General features: G+C 38.2%; 1 protein-coding gene across 1 annotated transcript in view; it reads left to right on the top strand.

Moving 5' to 3' along the window:
- Positions 1 to 10,531: 10,531 nt before the first annotated feature.
- Positions 10,532 to 26,534, top strand: part of SHROOM2 (shroom family member 2) — a 246,577-nt gene continuing 230,574 nt past the window's right edge. The window contains 2 exon segments of the mRNA XM_078146114.1: positions 10,532 to 11,470; positions 11,473 to 11,492. Coding sequence (XP_078002240.1) covers positions 11,260 to 11,470; positions 11,473 to 11,492 — 231 coding nt within the window. The 5' untranslated portion in view covers positions 10,532 to 11,259.

The raw sequence follows: 26,534 nt of genomic DNA, 5'->3' as shown, positions 1-26,534 counted from the left end.
AATAAATAAATAAGCCAGTAAAAAAAAAGAATGTGGGACAGAATGATAGGGTTAAGTAACAGGAATTTAGCTTTTAAATTTTGTATGAGAAGTACAATCTAGATGCTTGATCAATTAACACTGTGAGTTCTTTCTTTTGCCTTTGATATCAGAATAAAAAGATACCATTAAGACCAATAAGTCTTCCTTTCTGTTGACCCTAGAAGAAATTAAACCAACCTGAATGATCTTCTCTACTTTTAAATGATTCATGCATATTTAACTCCTCTTGGAAGGACTAGGGGTTACGTATATTTAAAGGTTATGTTGTAATGGGAAATTTATCCATGTCTTTGTGTTTTTGCTCATGCCGGATCTCCTGACTGGAATTCCCTTGCCTCTCCTTTCTGATTATCAAAATTCTACCCACACTTCAAGGCTTAATTAAAGTTCCACATTTCCCATGATGCCTTCTTTCTAGATACAATGATATCTCTTCTCTGACTTTTATGGCAAGTATTGATAGCTGCTAGTCTTTTTCAGTCATGTCTGACTCTTTTTGACCCCATTTGGGGTTTTCTTGGCAAAAATACTGGAGTGGTTTGTCATTTCCTTCTTCTGCTCATTTTACAAATGAGGAGTTAAAACAAACAGGGTTAAGTGACCTGCCCAGTGTGATTTGAACTTAGGAACCTATGTGATTTGAATTTAGGAAAGGAAGTCTTCCTGACTCCAGGCCCAGCACTATTGTGCCCATTGTACCACCTAACTGCCCTGTAAATATTGACAGTACCATATAATTTAGCAGTATAAACCTATTCAACTTCACAGTATCCTCTATGGCATTTTAAAAAGTTTGAGACACATAGTTTCTGGGTAACTGAATCATTTTATTAATGCCAGCATTTTAATAAAAGGATGGTCACTTGGCCATAGCTCTTTTAGACCAAAGACAATCATGGTTGTGGGCTCATGGCTTTTATGCCTTTTTGGAGGAGAAGTGTTCCCAAGGGTGGCAATCAACTCCGATGGGTTAACAATTAATGAGAGTGAATATTACAATGAGGGACTGGACCTAAACTTTGATTATGTCATTTACTTCTAAGTTAACTCTAGCCTTAGGCAATCTTTTCAAAGGATTTATCCCCACACACAAACCTGAGCAGAATATAATGGCTGCCTCCCTGGGTGGAGTCTGTATAGAGGAGAAGATTAGCTCAACCTTCAGAGACTGACATCTAGAAATGAGGATAAAAGAAAAAGGGGGAAATCTGAATCTCCCCAAAATCATTGGTTATTAATAATCATTTCTCTCACTTCTTTCCGCAATCCCCTGCCCTCTTGCCCTAATACTAATCACACCTTGAGAGATCCTGACCCTACGTTGCACCTACCATCTGCTTCTTTTACTCTTTTACTCTTGCTGAATGGAGCTGGAGGAAATCATGAAATCATGAAACTTTGATGATTTGTTCCACTACAAACGTATGTTACCTAATCTCAACTGCTCCCTCACTTTAGCAGTAATTATTCTCTAATAATGGGGCAGCTAGGCAGCCCAGTGGATAGAGTGCCAGGCCTGGAGTCAGAAAGACTTATCTTTCTGAGTTCAAATCTGGCCTCAGAGACTTCCTAGCTGTGTGACTCAGGGCAAGTTACTTAACTCTGTTTGCCTCAGTTGCCTCATCTGTAAAATGAGCTGGAGAAGGAAATGGCAAACCATTCCAGTATCTCTGCCAAGAACACCCCCCAAAATGGGGTCATGAAGAGTCAGACATGACTGAAAAATGACCAAACAAATTCCCCAAATAATTTGCTCTTCCACTCTCCACAATGAGTATTCCAAACTTTCTCATCTCTCTTTAAGCCTCAGTTATAATCTTCACCCTAGACCTACCCTCTTAGCCTACGACTTTGATTTATACCTCACAGAAAAAATTGAGGCCATTGGCTGGGATCTCCTTCTTCTCCCCTCATTCTCAGCTCATGACATCTTCCCCCCTCATTTCCTAGTTCACTCAGACAAAGAGTACTGTTCTACCCACACCCTTGATCCCAGCCCTCCAATCTTTTATAGCAGGTTACCTTCACTACCATGCCCTCTTTCTCATCTTCAAAGTCTTCCTTCTCTCTTGCCTACAAACATATCTTCCCCATCCTTAAAAGGCCCTTGCTTTTTACCACCCTATCATAGCTAATTTACCATCCAATCTAATCTAACAGCAGCTCTCTGCTTCTTAGCTAAATTCCATGAAAGCTCTGATCATATTATCCCCTTGTTGTTATTTGTCCTTCATTCTCAAAGAGGATCTATGACATCAACAGGGTTATGTCTTGACTTGCAAGTGAATTGGATTTAAGTGATGCAGAGTCATCAGCCTCACTCTCTCCTCCAGAGACATCTGAGTCCAGGGGCAAGGCATAGGTTAAGATGACTGATGGTGGCCCTGGATGCAGTGGAAGACCTTGGCGTTTTAAGCTAAGGTCTTCCCCAAGTCTCGGTTTATCTGAGGCAATGCCCAGTCAGTAGTTAAAGGATAGGTAAGAATGGAGGCAAAAGATGGCTTAGTTTGCCTTCACAAAAGAATCAGTCTGGAAGAGGAAGACCCTCAGAGTTTCTGGCCAGAACAGAAACAATTGCTATTTACACTCACTCTGAGCCATCCTAGCCCAAACAATGAAGAAGACAGGTTTGGGCTGGGATCCATTATTGACCAATCAGTGGAAGCCAGAGTGACTTGGGTTTAAAGGCATAGTCAAGTAGCTCCATTTGAATCATAATGGGCTTTATCAAAGTCTGGTTTTCCCAGAGGTATATTTCAAGAAATCATAAATGAAAACTACATGAGACAAAAGAGTTAATTGTCCCAGTTTTTTTGGGAAAAAACAATGATAGAATAAATAAATAGGCAAGGAAAAAAACTCCAGCCCCCAAACCCCAACATCCCTTGTTGCTGAAGAAGCTCCAGTGTTCTTTCTTCAGTCCCCATCTTATTTTGATATCTGTTAACATTTTGCACTGTTTGCTATCTCCTTCTCCTGGATTTTTGTGATACTGCTTTCTCTTGGTTCTCTGCCTACCTGTTTCGTCAGTCTTCAATCTCTTTTGCTAGTTCATCATCCATATTCTTCTTCTCATGTGTCATTATGACCCATGACTTTGCCTCTTTTATATTCTCTTTCCAAAACTCTTTTATTGATGCCATCAACTAGCATGGGTTTAACTCTATAGCATAGGCACACACACAGAGTTATACCTCTAATACGTGCAAATTTGAGTAAAATAATTCAACTTTACTAAAACTGTTATTTGATATTCCCTACTTGATTTTATGAGGACAGATTTGCATTTTGACTGCCTCTCAATTGCCCCAAACAAGGAAAAGCCATTATATGGTTAGTCATCTTCACAATTTTATAGTTATCAGTGCTGCATTAAGTTGTTCTCTCAGAACAACTGTTTTCCTTGATCAGTTCATTAGCTTCATTGGTTCAATTATTATCTATATGCAGATGATTCCTAAATCTATATATTCACCCCTAATCACTTTCCTTAACTATATTCCTTTGTTATCAACTATCTATCAGACATTTTGAACTGGATGTACATCTCAAATTCAATATGTCCAAAACAAAACTCATTTCTCTTTTCCCTCAAACCCGCCCATGTCCTTATTACTACTGAGGGCTCCAAGTTACTCAGACTCCTCATTTTTCACTCACTCCACATATCTAATCTGTTGCCAAATCTTGATGTTTCTATCTTCATAATAACTTTTGTACATACTCCCTCCTGTCCACTCACACAGCCACCACCCTTTAATAACTGTTCAGGCTGGTCTTCCTGCCTGTTTTACTTCAATTCATCTTACACAAAGCTACCAAAGTGATTTTCTTCTTCTTTTTGTTACTTAATTATTTTTATTTTGTTAAATATGTCCCAAATACACGTAAAATTTTTTTAACAGTTATTTAAAAAAATTTTGAGTTCCAAATTCTCTCTCTCCTGCCCCTCCCCCCTGCTTGAGAAGGCAAGCACTTTGATTTTGATCATACATGTAGGTGAGGTCTTGCCAAACATATTTCCATATTAGCCACATTGCAAAAACAAAACAATAACAAAACACAAACAAAATAAAACAATAAAAAATAAGAAAGTAAAGTATACTTCAATCTGCATTCGCAGTTTATCAGTTCTTTCTCTGGAGGTGGACAGTGTTTTTCATCCTGAGTCCTTTGATATTGTCTTGGATTTTTGCCTTGATCAGAATAGTTAAATCTTTACCAGCTGATCATCCTTACAATATTGCTGTTACTGTGTATGATGTTTTCCTGGTTCTGCTCATTTAACAAAATAATTTTCCTAAAATACAAGTCTGACCCAGCTATCTCCTATTCAATAAACTCCAGTGGTTCCCTATTACCTCTAGGATAAATATAAACCCTGTTATTGGACATTTAAAACTCTTCAGAACACAGCCCCTTTCTAACTTTCCATTTTATTTCCCTTCATGTATTCTAGGTGGCACAATGGATAGAGTGCTGGGAGTTGAAATCTAGCCTACGATACTTACTAGCTATGTGACCTTCGGTAAGTCGCTTGATCTTGATGCCTCAGTTTACTCATTTGTGTAATATAAGTATTATATTATAGTATGTAATAAAATATTTTATATAATATATATTAATTACATACACACATATATATTAATAAATTATATATATGTAATATTAGCACTTATCTTCCAAAGTTGTCTTAAGGCTCAAATGAAATGATATTTGTTGTGTTTAGCACAGTGCTTGGCACATAGTAACCATCTATAAATATTAGTTATTATTATTATTGTTATTATTATTATTATTAATCATCAAACCTTACTGGCCTACTTGCTCTTCTTTTGCATTCACTATCTAGAGATGATAATAGCATCTATTTCTCAGGGTTGTTATAAGGATCAAATAGGAGAGTGCCTGGAACATATTTATATATTTACTCCTTTCCTCTTCCCTCCATTCCAGAAAGCTTTCCTTGATTTCCTAATTGCAAATTCCTTCTCTCCCAAGGTTACCTTTTTTCAATCCTATCTTGTACGTACCTAATTACTTACATGTAATCTCCACTAGAATATGAGCTCTTTGAGGGTAGGACAGCGTCTTTGTCTTTCTTTGTAAGACCAGAACTTATCACAGTACTTAGCACATAGTAAGTGCATAAGAAAGGCAGCTAGGTGGCACAGAGTACCAGGCTTGGAGTTAGAAAGACTTGAGTTCAAATTTAATCTCAGACACTTGCTAGCTGTGTGATCCTGGGCAAGTCATTTAACCCTATTTGCCTAAGTTTCCTCATCCAAAGCTAGAGAAGGAAATGGCAAACCACTTCAGTGTCGTTGCTAAGAAAACCCCAAATGGATCCATGAGTTGGACATCACTGAGAAATGACTGAACAACTGTGGGTACATGACTTACCTTTGTTTTTAGGAGCAGGTAGGTAGTACAGTGGATAGCGTGCTGGGCCAGGAGTCAGGAAGACTCATCTTTCTGAGTTCAAATCTGGCCTCAGACATTTAGTAACTATATGACCGTGGTGAAGTCATTTAACTCTGTTTGCCTTAGTTTCCTCCTCTGTAAAATGAGCTGGAGAAGGAAATGGCAAATCATTTTGGGTCTTGAAGAGTCAAACATAACTGAAACCAGTGAATAAGTGCTTCATAAATGCTTGTTACTTGGTTAACTGATTATACTAGAGATAATGTGCTGTTTAGGGCTCTCTAAAATGAAAAAAATGCAATAATTACTCTTTGCATGATAGTATTTGTATTATTTTCAGTGATTTATTTTGTCTTTACTATTAGTTTTTTTGAGAGGCATTAAAGGTCCAATTTCATAAATTTTGAGTATCAACTGGATGTTAATTTGGGGGCTCATTAAAATCTGTCTCATTTTAATTACTAGTAATTTATTTTTTTTAACTTATGACAATTTGCCCAAATAGAGTTTTTTCCCATTTAGGAATGAATTAACCTCACAGGTAGGAAGACTATATACACTTCTCAGCCCTAGTTACTTTCCTGAGCTCCAATCCCACATTATGAACTGCTTATTAAACATTTAAAGGGATATCTCTAAAGTATCTTAAACTTCACAGTCCCAAACAGAACTCATTAGCTTGCTGCCTCCTCCCCAATCCATTCTAAAGCCTTCCTCTTCTCCAGCTTTTTCTTTTTTTCTGTTGAAAGTACCACTACTCCTCCAATCGCCCAGGCTGAAACCTCAAGGTCATCCTAGATTCTTCTTTGTCTCAGCCTTCAACACGCAAACAGTTTCTAAATTATAGTAGGCATAACGTTTGTTTTACGTAGGTTAGGATAGCTTGGCTTGGCTGGCTTGTCATCTGAACCCTAAAAAGCACAGTCTATGGAAAGTTGGGGCCCGGAGGTTTTAACAGGATTCTGAACAGAATTCTGCACATGTGAATGTATCTTTTTTCATTTTTCTTAGTAAGTTAATTTTATTGAATTTTGTTATCCATTAGTGTTTCACTTCAATCCTGAACCTGAATCACTGGACTAGCCTAAGCTGTCTTGTCTTGTCCAGGGCACAAGTCTTGTAAATTCTACTTCTGCAACTTTGCTTGCATCTATCCTATTTTCTCTAACATATGCCCACCACCCTAGTTCCAGCCTTCATCTCCTCTCCCTTGGATTATTATAATAGTCTCCTAATTGTTCTCCATGCCTCAAATCTCTCCCCTCTCTATCCTCTATGCTACTGGCAAATTGATATTCCCAAAGCATAGGTTCTTGACCATGTCACTATCCTGTCAAGAAATGGCTTCCCCTTATCTCTGAGATGAAATACAAACTCTTCTGTTTGTCACTTAAAGACCTTCACAGTCTGGCTCCACCCTTCTTTCCCAGACTTAAATATTACTTCTTCATGACTGCATGTTTCAGTCAAACTGTCCTATTTATTACCACTCACATATTAACAATCTATTCCTTTGTATAGGCTGTTCCTCATGCTTGGAATATCCTTCCTCCACACCTCCGCTCTTTAGAAGCCTCACCTTCCTGGAAGGATCAACTCAATTGTTACTTCCTACATTAGGACTATTCTTTTGCCACTGGTTGCAAATGGCCTGTCCCTGGAAATTACTTTGTATAGATTTTGTGTTTGTATGTGTTTCCTCCCAAAAAAATGTAAGCTTCTTAAAGGAAGGAGCCATTTTCTTTTTGTCTTTATATTTCCAGTATCTAGCACAATGTCTGGCATATGGTATGGGCATAATAAAAGCTTTTTGAATGAGTGAATGACTGACTGAATGAGAAAGGTCAACTAGACTTAATTTGATAGAATAATTGCAGTCTATACCAGGTGTACATTCACTAGGAGGTACTGTACATCACTAGAGAAGGAAATAGCAAACCACTCCAGTATCTTTGCAAGAAAACCCCAAATGGAGTCACTAAGAGTTGGACATGATTGAAATAACTGAACAACACAAACTATACATTAATATAATCTAAAGCAGAGATAGTTAAAAGATGGATAATAATTACAAGCATAGGTATAACTATTTCCCAATTTACCTGTGAATAAAAGGAGGAAGTATGTCTATATTGGAGGTGTACAAACTTTATAATTGACAAAGGGTAATTAGATGAGATTCCTAGCAGGCAAGAAATACAGTGCTTAGCACACAATAGCTACTCAATAATTGTTTGTCATTGTTACTTGCAAATTGAGGATAATAATACCTCTCCGGCCAACTTCATAAAGATCATATAATTAATGCATATAAAGCAAATATTTTAAAGTGCAAAGCATTATATGAATGTCACCTATTTCATTATCTTTACCTGAGGCCCAAGAATATAAAATTATGCTCCCTTGAAGATCTTACCTGAGTTTCAAGAATATAACTATAAGTAAAAGGGGAGTCTCAAGAAGCAGTATCGGGAAAACAGAAAGCTTCTAGTCTCTACTCTTTATCTCTACTCTCCCATTCACTACTTGTTTTACCTTGGCATATTCTTGGCCTCAGTTTCCTCATGTGTGAAATAAGGATGTTGGATTAGATGAACTCTAAGATCCTTTCTGACTCTATGAATCACAAATCTGAATGGGAAGGAATAAATTTATTATATCTTTGTCTTTCTCTATGATCCCTAGCGATGCTTTGGTATCTTACCTGAGTTGGACCTAAGAGAGTTCAAGTTCTCTGGTCCCTAACTCATTCAAGATAGGGATAGGAACTGGATCTATAATTTTACTGTTAGGTGGAACTCACTGATGAGACATGTTACTTGAAACTAGGTAAAAGGAGATATAATTTTCTTAAAGTGTGAGGGACAAACATTTGGGCAAGCCATTTAAATGTTTCTAGGCCTCAGTTTCCTTAAGTATTAATGAAGGGATTAAAGTAGATTGTTTCTATTTTTCCTTAAACACCAAACATTCTATGGTTCTAAACATTTTCTGGGTACTTATTATGTACCTGGCACCCCAGACTGTTTGGATATTGTGAGAGAATTCTAGAGAAGTATAAGATGGCTCTTGTCTTCCAGGAGCTATAATAAAATTGCTGAGAGAAAACTAATGCCTAGAAATAAATCAAAGAACAGTTTAAGAGTACATGCTGAAATCAAGCTAAATTATGTGGAAAGAATTGACAACTGTTTAGTAGAAAGCAGAAGGTCTTTTACTAGCCTCAAATTCAAGCTACACTTAGGTTTCTACAAAGAGAAGTAAAAACATTATTTATATGGTATCGAAATCTCCCCCCCCCATTCCTTTGGGTTCTGAACTGTTAGGGAGTTGGAAAAGGGTTAGAAGAGGTGATTATATTTTCCATCAACAATCTTCTAAATTTAAAGTTAAACCCACTAAGTTCAATCCCAAAATATATTTCCTCACTTTGGTATTTGAAGGCAGATATGAAGACTTTCACTTCTAATGGCACAATATCACAAATGTTATGAATAAAAATGAGTTTAAAATGGAAAAGCACATTTGCCACCAAAACACAATAAAATGTATATAATTATCAGCTTAGGAGGTGAAGGGGGAAATTTGTGGTAAGGGTGGGAATTTTTCTTGTAGATGCTAGTGAATCATTCTTGTTCTGTCTTGTCTCTATAAAGATATTTCTGAGTGGGCAGTTTTCTGGAATGAGTTTTGGAAAACATCAGATATTGTACTATTTGAATTCATTATAAAGAAAAAATTCTTTTATAAAGACACAGGTGTGGTTGGGGGTTGGCTTGTTCCTATAACAACGAAACACTGTGATCAATGGGCTAGCGTGGAGGAATGTTTATTTATTTGGTAAATTAGAAAGATGTGGAGAGTATTAGTATTCCCTTTAAAAAGTGTTGGGGAAGGCACCCTACTGAGAAAAAAAGCTTTAATAAAAAAAGTCATGGGATTCAGTTTGGGGGGGAGAGAGAGGAATTAAACCATTAATCTTTGGGTTTAAAAATAGGGAGCGCCTCTTCTGAAAATAGAAACACCTTTGTTGTTAGTGCACCAAGCAAATACTTTAAAATACAAAATTAAACAAGAAGTTCCCAGGGGAGTTTCCTGACACTGCCGGGACGCTGTTTATGTGGCCCGCACCTGCGAGTCCCACCCCGGCCAGGGAGCGAGTTTCCGACTCCCAGCTCACCGGGGGACCTCGGAACTCTCCAGCCCCAGTCTACCTCCACGCCTCTCCTCCCACAGGCAGCGCTAGAAACCCGACGTAGAGGTAGAACGACCGGAACAAAGGAAGTGGGAGGTAAAGGGAGCCTGGGGGGAGGCGGGCCTTTCCAGGTCCCCGCAGGTACCTCTCTGGGCAGAGATGGGGAGGAGTCTAGCTCTAGCCCAAGATGGAGGGCTAGCTATCCGTTGGGAGCTTGAGGACACCTACGGTCCCCTCCCCTGGACTTTTCTCTTTTCCTTCTGCTCTTGGAACAGCTACTGAAATCCTGCCTTCACTACACTCTCTTTCCCCTACAAATCACTTTTTGGCCAAATTCTTGTTTTCTCTTCTCACTCTCACCTCCCCCCCCCTTTCTTCACCCGTCTCCACTCCTTCTTCACTCTGTTTCCCACCCTCCCTCCGCCCTTTATAGCTTCAAGGCCTGGCTCCTGGGAGACGGAACCTCAACCACTTAGCGCATGGCCTGGGGCTGCAGCCTAACCCTGGAGAAAGGGGGGGGGCGGGAAGGTGGGGGAAAGAGTTGAGAGAAGTGAGGGGCTGGGGTCGACCTCTTGATCCTCTTGCAGAGATCCTCTCCCGCTTAAGAGAACCTGTCCCTGAGTCAACCACTTTTGGCTAAACAGCTTGGAGGAGGAAGAGGGTGGGCAGGAGACCTGGCACGCTTCACCTGCCTTTCTCTTGCCCTCTGGTACTGATGACCTAGGGTGATCCGGGGCGGAGGCAGCGGCAGCGGCAGCTCCAGCCTCTAGAACCCCAGAAGTCACAGCGCAGGGCAGACGGTAAGGGAAACGTGGAAAACTAGGGTAGGGTTCTAGTTGCCCTGGAGTCAGCAATCCTAGGCTGGAAGGAAGAAAAGAGTGTTATCGATTTGCAGACCCCTAGGGGAGGAGAGTCCATTCCCTTCGGGAAGTTGGCTTTTTAAGGAAGTTAAGGAAACTTTGTTGAGTTCCCTCCAGCTCCCACCCCTCCTGCCCGCGGAGCAAAAGCAAACCCTTTTGTGATTTTGCCCCATCCCCCTCCCAGCTATTTGTCCCTCGGTTCCCCTCCCCCTTCGTTTCTAGTTGGCCCTCGCTGCCTGAAGAGCAGACGCTGTAGCCCTGGAATTGCAACTGACACACACGAACGCGCGGACACACACACACGCACACACACTCACGCTGGCACGCACCCCCTCTCTCCCTCCTTCTCCCCCCCCCCCAGCCTCTGCTTTTATGAGTTAACCAGGCTTTCCAGAAGTTGCTGCTCAAGTTTGTAAATTCCTGTCGGTGGCTAGCAGCTCGCCCCAGACCCTCAGTCTCCTCCTCCTCCTCTTCTTCCATCCCTTCGTTCCCTTCTTTTGGCCAAATAAAACCGGATCTGGGCCAGGAGAAAGGAGGAGGAGTAGCTGGAGGAGGGGGAGGGAAGCCGGAGACGAAGGGGTTGAGAGGTGAGGGGGGAGTGGTGGTTACGCGCACCATTCATGGACTCGGGCTGGGACCGGTGGTCACTGTTCCGCGGCTCCTAGTCCGGCCAGCAAGTTGCTCAGGGCGCTGGGGCCGGGAGGCGAGCCCTCACCGCCGCTGCGCCTCCGGAGCGCCATGGAGAACGCGGAGACCCGAGGCAGTCGGCAGGAGCGATTCCCAGACAAAGATCCCCGGCTCAACCCCTTGTTCGCGGATCAGGGGCAGCCGCAGCAGCCTCTGATGATGGTGCTGGAGCCCAGGGGCACAGACGGGTACAGGCTGGTGGAAGTGTTGTTGACTGGGGGGGCTCCCTGGGGATTCACCTTGAAAGGAGGGAAGGAGCACGGAAACCTCTCATCATTACTAAGGTAAACCAGCGTCCAGAAATTAAGCGAAGGTTAAAGGCTGGGAAGGATCGGGGGAGGGAAGGGAACTCTGGCTCCAGACCATCATTTTTAACTAGGGTTGGGTACTGGGGTGATGAACTCCAGAAGTTTCTTGATATTTACATTGCGCGCTTCCTTCTTCCCCCACATGACAACCGTAGACCAGTGATAGCACCATGATACTTAATGATAACTATTGTTAATGCCTAGTGAACTAGCCTAGAGTGTTAGTGGGGGGAATTGTGCTAGATTTTCCCGGGGGGGGGCAGTAGTGCAGGAGTTAAACCTTTATATTCTAGATAAGCGTGACTTGTGAATTTTGCTTTAGGATTTAAAGGGTCGTATGCATCAGTTTATTAAAAGGAACAAGTAGGTGAGTGTAAAAAATTTGGACATGAGTTTAGGGTTTTTTGGGGTTTTTTTTATAAGACAGTAGATTTTTGCCGGGTTCCCAGCTCCGATGGATACCGCTATGGGGGAGAGGTTCCAGCGTCCTTGCTCCCCTTTCTGGCCCAGTGGCACCCATTTCGACCTCTACTTCCCCCTTTTAGTGCACTGCGGTTTTGCCCTTTACACCTTTTCCCCTCCCTTCCCTGTCAGTGGTCTGCACCTGTATTGAAAGGGCAACTCTTAAGAGTTCAGAAGCAAAGACGTGGAGTGGCGTGGGGAGGGGGCAGAGTAAGACCTTTGGCAATGAATCAGAGGGCCCTAGGCACCCCCTCTAAGTACTTAAACCGGGAACTGTTGGGGTTGCCTCCTGCCTGTTATTATTAATCAGTATACAAATATGTATCGATTAATACTGTCAATTTTCTGATTTTGATCATCGGACCTGTAGAGAACACCTAAGCTTTTTTTCCCTCCAAGTATGGCTCCAGAATTTTTTTCCTTGTTTTCAGTTCACCGGAAGGAACTTTTTCTGACAATTTGGTGGTGGCTTGCATTGCTTTTGGGGGAATTATACTGGAGCTGAACCTGTAAAACAACTAGACACAAGGAAACTTACTTAAATTCTTTGTTCCTCTGCAACTCAAAGATAAGATAAAGGACACATTTGAATGTGCAGTTTCTTGTTTTGCTTAATTATATTTATACAAAGCAACTCCCATGTCAAAACAGTTTGCAGGTTGATTTCTAAGTGGAGGCTTTAGCTAAAGCTTACCAGAGGGCCAAAGTCCCTTTTAAAATGTAAAAATTGTTTGGCTACCAGCAGCTTTTGAAGGTGACTTACTGGTTTTCTCCACATTCCTTCCTCCCCACAGCCGGAAGAATTCTAGTGAGCCCTAACTTTGTGTGCTTGAAGTGACTATAGTCTAGGTAGGGGTATTGCTTTGTTACCCAAATTATCCTAATGTGACTGTAAGGCTTTCTATATCTTTCTGAAGGTGTGGCAACAATAGAGAATTCCCCTGGGAGATTTTCTTAATAAGATTTTGAATTTATGTACCATCTGGAAAAGAGGCCATTGCTGACCATTGCTGTTATCCAGGATAGTTATATTTTGTCTTAAATTTACTTAATTGGATCCTTTCAAAGAATATGGGCAGCAAGCAATAAAATGCTTATACATTGTATCAGTGTGTATTGTGTGTATTCACACATGCAAATTTATATGTATCATCATCTGTAAGCATCAGTGCCCTGCATGACCAATATCACCCATCTTCATGAGTATTCTTGATTAATAAACTTTATGCTTATTATTTTGTGAGATTGTCACATGTAGATATGTACATTGTTTTTTTATATAATGAAATACAATGCGTAGAAAGGTGCAAGAGTTTATAAACATTGTTGAAAGTATGATTGATTGTGATTGATACAGTATATCTCATTGTATGCTTCTTGGAAAGGCATAAACCAGCTTCTAATTTCAAATTGACATTACTGCCAAAAATAATAATGGACAGGAGAGCCCCAGTACCCTACCCTAACTTCTCCAAGTAACCTTGTATATCCACATATGTCTTCTACTTTACCTGTTGCCCTTTTTCTAGGGAACTCTAGGACACAGTAGAATCTGGTGGACTGTATGTGGCAAGAACTTTTAGAGTACTATTTGGTAGTTTGCTTTTATTTTCCAATTTGGTTAAATTCTGGGGATCAGGGAGAACTTTAAAGGTGGACTTTAGAATTAAAATACACATGTTTCCTTGTATCAGACAGGTAGATAATATATTATTTCTTCAGGCTTTCTACCCTGACCCAGGGTCTTAGAGAAATGAGGTATGATTGTCTCACAGTTGAATTATTTTAAAAAACCTAATTACGTATTAGAGAGGCAGGGTAGTATATGACTGTGGAGTCAACCTTGAAGTTAGGAGGACCTCGCTCTGTGACCCTGTGCAAGTCTCTTACCCTCTCAGTGGATAGGCAACTCTAAGCTTTATGTTGTAGACAGGGTGCCAACCTGCATCTGTAGAGATAGTTTCCTCACCTGGGAATTGCCTCTATCAATAAAATCATAGGTCTAGTCCCTATTCCTTAATTGTCCCAGATGATGTTATTTCTCACTTTAAGTCCAGTGCTTGGTAATTCCAAGCTTATGGTTACTCTACCTGATTGATAGATGGAAATTGTTATTTCTGACCTCTTCAATTCTAAATGAACATTTCTTTTATCCATAGTTGGCATGACACTATTCACTTTTCCCTCTTTTATATAGGTCTGAACAATTAATTTTTGTGTGTCTTTGTAACTGTTCTGAGTTTTGGTTTGTAAGTGATCTACTTGACTTCAGGCAGGTAAAATACTATTATCTCCAGTTTATTGACAGTGCTTAATAAAAGTTTGATGTTTCTAATTTTAAAGACCAAGACCAGAGAGGCAGTTCTACAATGGTGCAGTAGAAGTAGCATTTGACTCTAGGGTCCCAGGTTCCATGTTCAAATCCTTCTTCAGATGCTTACTACTCATGTGACTTTTGGCAAGTCTTGGCCTCAACTTTCTCATCTGTAGTATGAGGGGTTGGAGAAGATGGCCTCTTGAGGTCCCTTTACTTCTAGACCTATGATCCTGTGACCTCCTGGTCTTAGTTAGACATCTGTAAAATGGGGGTGGGGCATCTTTCATCCTATGAGCTGTGATTTGTGCAAAATTGCCCAGAGATCTTTCGTATTGGTAGAAGACTAGAACCCACATCATTTACTTGATAGTACAGCAGTGTGCATTTGTATTCTGATCTTTTTTCCAGAAATGACCTTTAGTCATTTGAAATGAGACAATTGCTGGTAACTTTCAGAATTAGACTGGAATTTTATATACAAAATGTCCTAAAAACTTAAAATTTTTATCCACCCTGCCCCCAACTCTACTTCCTAAAGTCTCATTTGACCTTTATGGTGGTGTGTTTGGAGACATCTGGTGACACAAATGTTTTTGTGAAAGGCATTTTTCTTTCTTTGAGCCCAGTAACCCCAAGCTCTGGTGATGGCAGAGGGTTTTATTTACATAGCAAACACTAAAACAAATACTTGCTTCATTTATATTATGTGGACTGAGGGAGAGAAGGAAAGAAAGAACTGCTTGATCCTAAATTTTTTCTTCATCAGTAGCTAGCATTTATTATTGGGAATATAGTATATGGACGTGGATAGTCTGATGGGGTCTCTGTTTTAACATCCACAAACTGAAGTTAGTAATAGTATACTACCTCCCTTTGGTGTGGCATCCTAAGAATTCAGGAGAGAATGTGTGCAAAGCATAGCAAGGCCCTCTAATGAAAGGGGTTAACAAAATACAGAACCTAAATACTGTGTAAGGAAATTTGTAGCTGGAACTTGGTATGCCTAACTTCTTTTACAACTGAATCTGAAGATTAGGGAAATTTCAAATAGATTATTCACAAACTATGCATAAAGATAAATCTCAAGTGTCAGATCTCAGATAATGTGACTGAAGATGAAATATATTGGGACACATTTATGATATGGGTGTGAGGATAAGACTGAAGGTATTACATGTTAATCATGTTTTATATCATACATATATTTCGCCATGTATAGTTGATATTTCGGAGAACATAATTTGACTGGTTAGGATCTGTATGATTAGAGAGCAGAGGTATCCCACTCTAATTCTACCATGCCTATGGTACTATGAAATGAAAATGATAATAATTTTCTGTAAGTTACACATAGAATTTAATGTAAAACTTTAGGGAAAGGAGCCTAATTTTTAAAAGATGCTGGTGGGTAGAACATGAATGATTCAGGAAAAATCCATCCCCTCTTTGGAAAAAACAAAACAAAGCAAAACTCTGTGCCATGTACTCTTCCGAGGGGTGAGTTGGAAGCTTCATCTTTGTATTAGATAAGAGTTGTGATTTATTCAAGAAATTTGTTCACACATCTCTCTCACCTATTCTACTGAGCTAAATCAGGTTTGGTCAGTTCTTGAAAAGGAAATGCTACAGGAAATGATAGTTGGTGATTCATTAGGAGACATTCTGAGTAAGTATTAAATACACTAGTTTGGTGTTAGCAAGCACCCTGCTGTTAGAGGAATGTTTTAGTATGAAAGAGGCCCAGTTCCCAGTCGACTTCTTAAAATGTGAGGTGCCTAGCTTTAATAATAGTAGTATTACCTAGAAGTGCCTCAGGAGATGAGCAACTTGGTAAAATTTGCCCTGATCCTTTTATCTTAAAATCCCTTCCAGTTCTTGTCTACACCTAAGTAAAGCTCTACTCTGGAGTTAAGTGTGGTTTTTAGGCTGACATTGAGGAAAGGGGTCAATTTTGGGGTGAGTGAATACTGGTGATTTGGATTATGATCCTTTGAGCCACTTAGCACCTAGTCAGAGGATGGCACAGATGCCCAGAAATAGCCTAACTTCTTTGGAGACTTAACATACTAGGAATTAGTATTTTGGGGATCTTTTGGATCCAAAAGTCCTGGATAAGAATGTATTTCTTAAAATTTTTGAATTTAATGCCAAAGCATGAGGTGAACTCAGTGGGCCTTTTGGAAATGAGAGGGCAGCTTTGCTGAGTCACTTGTTTTCATGAACATTTTTGTCTTTCTTGGGATGAGATGGCGCATGGTACAGTGAAAAGAGTGCTGAAATTGGAGGCATAGGACCTGGGTTCAAGTCCCACTTTTATTACTGACTCCCTTTCTGACCCTGGGCAATCACTTATCCTCTCTAAATCTCAATATTAATTGAAGGGTTTGGATTAGGTGGCCTTTAAGGTGCTTTCTGGTTCAAATTTATGTTACTATCATAACAGCCACACTACTTAACTTGATATTTAAAAAAATATTTAATATTTCAAACTTGATGGCCATCAGAAAACATTAATATTTCCATATACAAAAGACAGAAAAGCAGGATTGATTATGAAACCATGAATCTACCATCTACATCTTGTTTGTTAAAGTATACATTAACTTAAACTTGGTAGTATGAACACTCTGTTCCCTTCTGAACTTCCTTTCACTTTTTTCTTGTTTATGTGTTCCATTGATATTTCTTCCCGTTTTTATAAAGAAAAAAATTAGATTACTGTCCCCAGCCCTTTCCACACCACCCTCTTTTTCCCAATAAAAGCCTTCCCCAGTAGCAAATAAGTATAGTAAAGCAAAAAAAAGTATTTTATTTGTAATTTCTGAAAATTTATGTCTTGTTTTGTATCTATAGTTTATCACCTCATTTGTCATTGTATTTATTAGAATCAAAGAAGTCTTTTAAAGTTGTTGTCCTTTACAATGTAATCAATGTATAAATTTATCTTTTGGTTCTGATCAATTCCCTCTGCGTTGATTCATACAGTACTTCCAAAGTTTCTTAGGATCTGTCCTTTTTATTTCTCATGTTTTAATGGTATTTCATTATGTTCATATTCCAAAATTTATTCAGCCATTCCTCAATTGATGGGTACCCACTTTATTTCCAATTCTCCTTATTTAACGTCCTCCAAATCTGACTCCAGCCTACCTTTCCATTCATATTTAATTTAATTTCATAATGTAATTTCTCCCTCACATACTTTAACATTCTCCAAAAAGAATAGCTGCTTGTTAGCTGTTTTCATCCTGCCTTTTCTACCTTTCTATGATAGACCCAGCTCAAGGGCCATCTCCTCCACGATGCCAGCTTTTCCCCAGCTGAAAATGAGCACTCTTTCCCTGATTTTACCTGGAGCACATTAGAGCTATCCTTTGCCCTTAGGTAGTCTATCTTGTATTTTGCTTTCTTGTATCCATGTCATACAGATAGGGATAGAATCTGTATGATACAGGGAACTTCCAGATAAGGAACCTTCCTCCACCAATGCTGATAACAAATCTTCTCTGAAATTTAAGATATTCCCCTTTTCACTCTCATTCATTGATTGATATGGTTTCAGAATCTGAATTGTAACTCACATTTTAAGAAACCACTGTTAAGTTTTGGTATAATATCAAAGATGAATATCCACAATTACCTGGAAAAGTTATGAAAATACTTCTCCGTTTTCCAACTACATATCTGTGTGAGGCCAGTTTTCTTTGTATATTTCAACCAAAACAAAATAGCACGATAGATTGAATGAAGAAGCAGAGATGAAAATCCAGTTGTCTTCTAGTAAGCAAGACATGAGATTTGCAAAAATTTGAAAGAATATAAAGAAAAAAATGTCGTTCTCTATTTTTTGTTTTGTATAATACTTTTTCCATTAAAATATTTGTTAATGTTTTATTATTGCTGTTTGAAAATGACTTAAATATTTTAAAATGCATCTACTTAAATTTTTAATATGGTAAATATGAGTAGATATAACATGCATAAATAAAAGCCCTTGGGATCCTTAATAATTTTTAAAAGTGGAAATGACCAAAAAGTTTGAGAAGTGCTGGTCTATAGTACTGAGACATTAAATGACTTGCTCAGGATTACATAGTGTCAGGTGGGACTTGAACTCAGACCTTCCTGGTTCCAAGTCCAGCTTTCTATCCATCACACCCCACTACCTCTATGCTGCCATAATGTCCATGTTATTTTCCCCAAATATGTTGTCAGCTTCAATAGGACAGCTGAGATTCCCGAGCAGTTTCCCTGGACCCTAGTCTGCCTGTTTCTGGAGGGGTAGTCAGCTTCTGATTGGTTGGGTTTTAAGGCCATGCTGATTTGCTGGGCCATTGTGGAACTCACTTCTTACATTCTTTCTTGGTGCTATGGTAACACTTTTTAATGTATGATTGATGGCAGTCTGTGTCATACTTGTGTAAAATACTTATTTGAGCAGCTCCACTCTTTTAAAGGGGATTCCCCGATTGGCCAAATTGATTAGTTGGATGTTTTAAGCACAGCAAAAGCAGAACGTGTGTGAAGTTTCACAGCCAAGTTTATTTACCTAATGCAACATCACATGACACACAGTAGGGACTTGGTAAATCTTGCTGAGTTGGATTTTACCATGAAGACTTTGAGCTCTTGTTGCCAGAGCAGTCCTGAGTACTGGAATTATTGCGGCAAGTTTTAGTTTAGATTCCTCAGTTGAAGTTACATGCTTCTGACATATGCTGCCATATAGTTTGTCTTCGAGTTAGTAAATTCATTTCTTTGAATGATTAGAGTTTAACTCTGGAAGTAGGGGATATAGTGGGGATGCAAAGATGCGCAAAATGTCCTCTTCTGGGCAGTTTATAATCTGATAGAAGGGGTAAAACAAATATACAAGATAAATGTGATAAAGTATGGAATAAGGTATGTGCTATAGGAAGATGGCTATAGATGTTCAAAGTAAAGAGAGTCACCTTCATGAAGTCTTTATTTCCACCCTGATGGATGAGACATAACATTTTTGAGCAAAGCCTTGGAGAGTGCGAAAAATTTGGACAGGATGAGATAAGTTGTTGGAGAGGGCACTCCTGGCAACAGAAACAGCAAGAGGAAAGATAGAGAGGCTAGAAAGTGTGGGGTATGTTTAAAGAGGTACGAGTTTGGCTAGAGTGCAGGGCCCATATAGTGGAAGATAAGGCTTTAAAGAGAAATTAGGTTGATAGTTCACAGGATCTTGAACACCAGGTTTTGTCATCTTGAACGCTTTTTTGTATTGCACGGAGTCTCCTGGAAGTAGACAGATCTCATGTGTACTTTGATATGTTACTTAAATAACTCCTTACAGAATGAGCTATATAGATCATAAGGTTTAGAGCTGAAAAGGATCTTGACAATTTATTCTAAACTCATTTTACAGATGAAGGTAATGAGAATCACGAAGGTGAAGTGACTCGTCCAAAGTCAGCTGGGTAGGCTGGGTAGGCTAGGAGGCTAGGGGTGGAATCAAACTAATGTATTCTGAAATAAGATCGAGCTCGCTCTCGCTCTCTCTCTCTCTCTCTCTCTCTCTCTCTCTCTCTCTCTCTCTCTCCTCTCTCCCTCTCTCTCCCTCTCTCCCTCTCCCCCCCTTCCTTTTCCTCTCCTCCCCTCTCCCTCTCCCTCCCCCCCCCGCAATGAAGTAAATTTTAGGATATCTGGAAAAAATCTCCCAACAGAGCAGTTCAAAAATGGAATGGGATGCCCCATAAGGTAATGTTTTTCTCCTTTATGGGTGTCTTTTAGTAAAGGCTGGATGGAAAATTTTTGGTAATGTAGTAAGAGTTCTTTTTGGGGTAAGGGGTTGCACAAAATGGTTGTTGAGGTATATTCTAAACTCTTAAGATTTTGTGTTTCAGTGGTCCTATGAGACCACATAAAAGAATAGTGTTTGGCAAAATCATTTTAAAGATATTTGTATTTAGAGTTGCAATGTAAGCATATTTAAATGGTATTAAACTCTATGTTGTGTTGTTTTAAGGGTAGTTGAATATTCAACAAAACTCTGTGGGAGTACCATCTACATGCAACTCTAAAATACTAGTAAGAATGTTGGCAACTTGTGTACATAATGGTAATCTGAAGCTAGACAAACAAATTTAGAATTCTTAAAATTCATGGAATCATATCTTGTTTTATGGCCTTAACTATAGATATATAAGGAGTGCCAAGTAGAATATCATATTTAAGAGTTAGTAGAAAGAGATGAGCATTTTTTCTTCTTTTTGCTGAAAGGCACAAGCTTGTGGGAAAATTGATTATTCTGGCTGGATTGCTTTAAATTAAGTTGGAACATTTACTACATAACTATTATGTACCAGGTTTGGTGCCATAGTGAGGATACAAAGTTGAAAAGCTATAGTTTTTGCCCACAAGTTGCTTCTCCCAGGTTCAATGGGGGCAACTAGGTGGTGCAAGTGGATAGAACACTGGCCCTGGAGTCAGGAGGATCTGAGTTCAAATCCAGTCTCAGACCAGACACTTGACACTGGCTGTGGGCCTTGGGCAAGTCACTTAACCCCAATTGCCTTAAAAAAAAAACAAAAAAAAAGCCTCAACCAAATTTCCTCTATCAATTCTCTGTGCTCTCTTACATTCCCATCATCACAGTTTCATTTGGTTGGGTGCTGGGGAAAGGGAGTATGAGGGGAGATGGCAACTTTCCTGAAACCATATACTAAATTCGTGCCAAGTATGAGGCATTACATTTTGATTGCTGGATTTTTTCCTCCCTTCTCCCAGGTGTTAATTTACTTGGCTCATGTGCTAAAAATGCTAAGGGTATTAACTGTAGTCAAAAACTATAAACTATGTATACTACTTATGTAACATAAGGAATAAAAACTTTGTGGTTTAATTATGATTTTTAAAAACATATCTTGACAAGTTAAAAAAAATTCCCTCTTTACATGAAAGCATGGTAGCATGATAAGAAGTGACCCATGAACAATAAGAGTTTAAATCTTCATAAATTGGTTGTAGCTAGGTAGTCATTGAGCTGGGATTTCTTCACTCATGTCCCTCATTCATTGCTAAAGAAAATGTATTTCCTTACTTGTGAGGTGCTGGATATCTCTATGGAAAGAGAATTTTATTGTTGTTCTTTTGCCAAAAGTGTTCTGTGTCATCATGTAAGTAAACCTGGATTTGTAGCAGAGTTCTTAGGGAAACTTAGGAGAATCCTTGCCAACTCACTAGCACTTTTGTTCATTGCACATTTGTAACATGGTTTTCATTGACTATCTTTAGCAGGAGAAAAATGCTAAATAGACTTTTATTCAAGTTTTGCCTCATTTATTTTTCAAAGATTGCAGTTAGGAATGGGCACCATTCATTCATTCATTCCTTCATCAATCTATTATTTGAGCAAAGGTTTTTGAGTTGACCATGCATCTGAAAGGCAGGTTGTTTTCATAAAATTAATCAGATACATTTTAACTGTAGTGTCTAAAATAGCTTTAACTTCAGCATTTAAAATGCTCACTGCAAATAGGCTCCAGTACTTTCTTTCTTGCTTATTTAGGATAGTAAGTAACATTCATTTCTGGTGTGGATTCTGGCCAAAATGTCCCAGAGAAGCTTCTAAAGTACTTAACTATGGAAGGCCCTCTTTAACTGAGGGACCTTCACAGGAGATGAATTAGGGGAAGTTAGTGGCGTCTATATTTAATTATGTAAGTGGGTGTGGTTTGGAAGGGGATTGTCTTAATGGTTTGCCTGAATTCAGGAAAGCTATGATTAACCGTAAGATTATCCTGCTGTGATCACTTAAGAGAAAGATCGATACTTTTTTTTTGTTTTTACACAAAAGGAACTTTTAAATAGCCAAGACATTCTCCAACATACAATTAAATTAAGCAAAATTCACCAATAGCCTAAATTTCAACTTTTTGCTTTTATAGTTTATTGGTAATTAAAAGTATGTTTCCTCTAGTTTTGATCAATTATTAGCATTATCCTAGCAATGGACCAGTTTTTGTTGCTTCTTAGTGTGTCCTCCATTTAATTTTTTTAAAAATTCTGAACTTGAACACCAAAAAAAGAGGTTTTCCATATTCAAAGTAGGATAGAAATTATTATTATATTATTATATAATATGTTATAGTATATATTACATTATACTATTTATGTTATTTGTATTTTATATAATATATAATTATATGTTATAGCATATATTTTTATATACTATTATATACAGCTTGCTTTTTAAAAAAATATATAATAAATTCAACATGTTAGTTTCAAAGCTTCTTAACTTCATTCTGTTCTTCTGTGTATTAAAAAAATGCTTCAATGACCTGCTTTCCTTTGTTTTTGGAAAGGGACAACATTGTTGTAGCTCCTTTCTCTCTCCAAGTGAAAAAAGAAAAAGAAGTATACAATCCCTGTTTAAAAAAAAAAAGTACAGTCAAGCCAAATATCCACAACTTGCCATGTCAGAAAATGTTTGTTTCATTCTGCACCTTTGGAGAGCATCACCTTTCTGTCAAGGAATTAGGTAACATGCTTCATCATTGGCTTTCTAAATGGAGGCTGACTCTTTTTGAAATGTAATTGTATTATAATGTTTATTCTGTCTTCACTCTGGATCATCATATTTGACTTCTTCATTCACCATTCTTTATAGTGAAATTATATGCCATTACATTCCAATACCATAGTTTGTTCACAAACTGTCCAACTGATCTTCAAATTGCCTAAAAACAAAAAAACAACTCACCAAAACCTATCCAAAAGAGGCAGCTTGATAGATGTACTTTCTAATGAAAGATTAGTCTGTGTAGATTAGTGTTTGAATATTAATAGGTTGAATGTTGTTCTGGGAATTATTCTGTGGAACAGTCCCTGGATCCAGATTATAATAATTCACCTTTATGTAGCATTTTAGGTTTATACTACTTTCATAATGTTAGCTAATATTTATATACCACTTTAAACTTTTCAAAGCCATTTACATACATTGTCTCATTTGATCCTCACAATCACCCTTTAGAGGTAGGTGCTTTTATCACCCTCATTTTATAGATGGTGCCAAACCTGAAACTGAGAGGTTTAGGTACACACAGCTAGTAAGCATCTCAGGAAGGCTGCAAGAGCTGGGTTTTCTCCAACAGCCTTCCTAACAGCCCTATGAGATGAGTGGTGAAAATGCTGTTATAGCCTATTTCTAGATGAGAAAACTGAAGTTGAGAGAAGTGGAGGGACTTGTCTGAAGTCACAGAATTAGGACTTGAACATTTGTTTTCTGTCACCAAAGTTACTGCTTCTTTCTTTCTTTTTCTTCCTTCTTTCCTTCCTTTGTTCCTTCCATCTATCCATCCTTTCTCTTCCTTTCCCTTCCTTTCTTTCCCTTCCTTTCTTCCCTCCTTCCTTCCTTTCTTCCTTCCTTCCTTCCTTCCTTCCTTCCTTCCTTCCTTCCTTCCTTCCTTCCTTCCTTCCTTCCTTTTCTTTATTTCCTCCTATGCGGCTACACTTACAGTTTAAGGGAGTTTTAGTTAGTGAATTCTCCTTATAAGAAAAAAATGACATGGTTTTAAAAATTATTTTACATCTTTAATTTTAGCTTGTTGTAGAAGGACATCCTCAGAAAGCAAAAGCAGAAACAAAGGCCAAATTAAACACCAGCATTTGTGAAATGAAATCCTTTGTTTCTGTGTACGATTTCTGTGTGTGGCTACTTTGGTTATTTCAGTCATGTTTGGGTGTTCTGGTTCTTGGATGAAAGGTTTTAGAGAAAATTTCTAGTCTTGAAAACATAAATATGCTGATGTTTTGAGTCTATCATGTGTGTTTCCTGTGTTGATTTGGAAACAGATTTTTGCATAACAGATGCCCCAATAGATTTATTAATATTTTACTACTAGTTTAGTTTTCTTCCTCTTTTAGCAGTAGCCAGTATTTGGGAGGAAAGCAATCAAAACACCCACAGCACTCTAACCACTTGTGCAACTAAAGGGACATAAGGAAAAATTTTGTGTTCTTTATTGGCTCCTTAGAATGCATCTATCATCTTATGCCCTCTGGCACTGGCCTCAACAAATGTTTTAATATACAAAATTGCTAACCCTGCGGCCAAATGCCATTCTTTTGATTTTCACTTACTTTTTTCACACTGAGAACTTATTGGTAGTTTGTTGAAGAGTGAAAGAGAAATAAACTAAAGATAACTATCATCATATCTTGATGGTCAGCATGAGACTTCCCTATGACCAATTGAATTTTTAGCATATGAATGGGTGGCCTTCTCTGTCAATATGTAATTGTGGAATGCCAGCTAATTTTAATATTGTCTAAGGAAAACAAGATGGAATAGATGAGTCTTCTAGAAAACTAAAACAAAATACCATATAATGCATTCTAAAGGACAACTAGAGATATTTCAAGTGTTTTGGATTATGTTTGCCACTTGTTTTCTCTGTTACCCTAGATGATCTTTTATAAAATATTCTTTAATACTTCTCTGGAAACTATTTGTAGCACTTAAAAAATAATGTTCTTTAGCTAGCTAGGTTAATAAAGGAATGACATAAGTCCAAATATAAATCAGCAAGTCATATTTTCAAAAAATCTGAAAGTTGGAAGAGCATATATGTCAGAAGGAATTGTTTTATTATAAATATTTTTAAAATCACAATTTTTTGAGACTCATTTAACTTGACATCCAAATTTTCATAAATACAGATCTATATTTGTTATAATACAAATGACAAAGATCAAAGTAAAAACAATCAACTCCTTGTGTTCAAATCAGCTGACTTATATACTTGAAAAATCTTTATAAAATAATCATCTCAGATCAGTAAAGACCATTTTCCATTAGAATCTTGTAGCTTCTCCACTTATTTTCTCCTGGTCCCCTTTTTTTCTGTGACTTATTATTTTGTTAATTACCATCCCCTCTATGATTATTTTGTTAATTACCATCCCCTTTGGATATATTGCCATATATGCCTTTGTTGACCCTTGGCCGTGACCTGTAGAACCACCTCCACCACAAATTACATTACACTTTCCTTCACTGTTTTATTGCCTTTATACCTCTTTGGGCTATGCAGCTTTGATTTTCCTCTTCATTGAGGAGCTCTCTGAATTTCTAATTTTGAATTTGGAGCTTTCTGTTTTCTAATAATTTCTTTACAGTTTCTTCATCTGGTAAAATAATATTCTCTTTTTTGTCATATGTCTATATGTAGTTCAGTATTCTTGATCTTGTGGCTGAACATTGTTCTTTAAAAATATTTGCAGCACATTTCTCTGATAAAGGACATATAAGGAATTAATTTAGATTTATAAGAATAAGAGCTATTCCCCAACTGATATATGGTTAAAGGATATGAACAGGAAATTCTGAAAGGAAGAAATTCAACATATCAACAACCCTATGAAGAAGCACATTTGAGTTTCCACATCAAACCCATTAGATTGGCAAAGATGACAAAAAAGGAAAAAGACAAATGTTGCAGAGGATGTGGGAAAACAGATGCATTAATACACGCAGTTGGTAGATCTGTGAATTGGTCTAGTCAAATCCAATCCAGAGTTGGGGATTCTAGAAAGCAATTTGGAACCATGACCCAAAAGTCATTAAAAGGTATTCTTTTTGACCAGGTTGATAACTACTACTACAACTACTATGTCTGTTCCCCAAAGACAACAAAGTCAAAGTACAAAATATTCATAGTAGTTCTTTTGTAGTGTCAAAGTACTGGAAACTGAAGAAATTGTGGTATATGAATGTAATAGAATACAGCTGGGTAATAAGAAATTATAAAAGGGGCAGTTTTTAAAGAAACCCAGAAAGGCTTTTTGAAAGACTCAATAATGAATTAAGCAGAACCAGGAGAACAATTGATACGATAACAAAAAATATTGGAAAGACAAACAACTTTGAAAGACGTAAGAACTCTTTTGGATCAACCCTATGACCAGTCATGATTCCTAGGGATTAAGGATGATACATGCTACTCATTCTCCTTGACAGAGTGGTGAGGGACTCAAGATGCAGAATAAGACATGTATTTTTGGGGTATTAATTTTGCATATTAGTTAACAAAAGTTTTATTCTTTTTTCAATTTTAGAGGAGGTGGGAGGAAAAGAAAATAATTAAAAAATAAGTTGAAATTTTAAAAATGCTCCCCCAAATTGTGGGCTGTTTGATCACACAAACTTTTTGGAGAGGCCGTTTCCCTTTTAAAGCTTTGCCCCTTTTTGGGGTCCATCAGCC

This window comes from Phascolarctos cinereus, unplaced genomic scaffold (assembly GCF_003287225.1).
Source record: "Phascolarctos cinereus isolate Bilbo 61053 unplaced genomic scaffold, phaCin_HiC Scaffold_726;HRSCAF=1367, whole genome shotgun sequence".
Lineage (NCBI taxonomy): Eukaryota > Metazoa > Chordata > Mammalia > Diprotodontia > Phascolarctidae > Phascolarctos > Phascolarctos cinereus.
The sequence above is the reverse complement of the archived record's forward strand: the minus strand, read 5'-3'. Positions and strand labels throughout refer to the sequence as shown.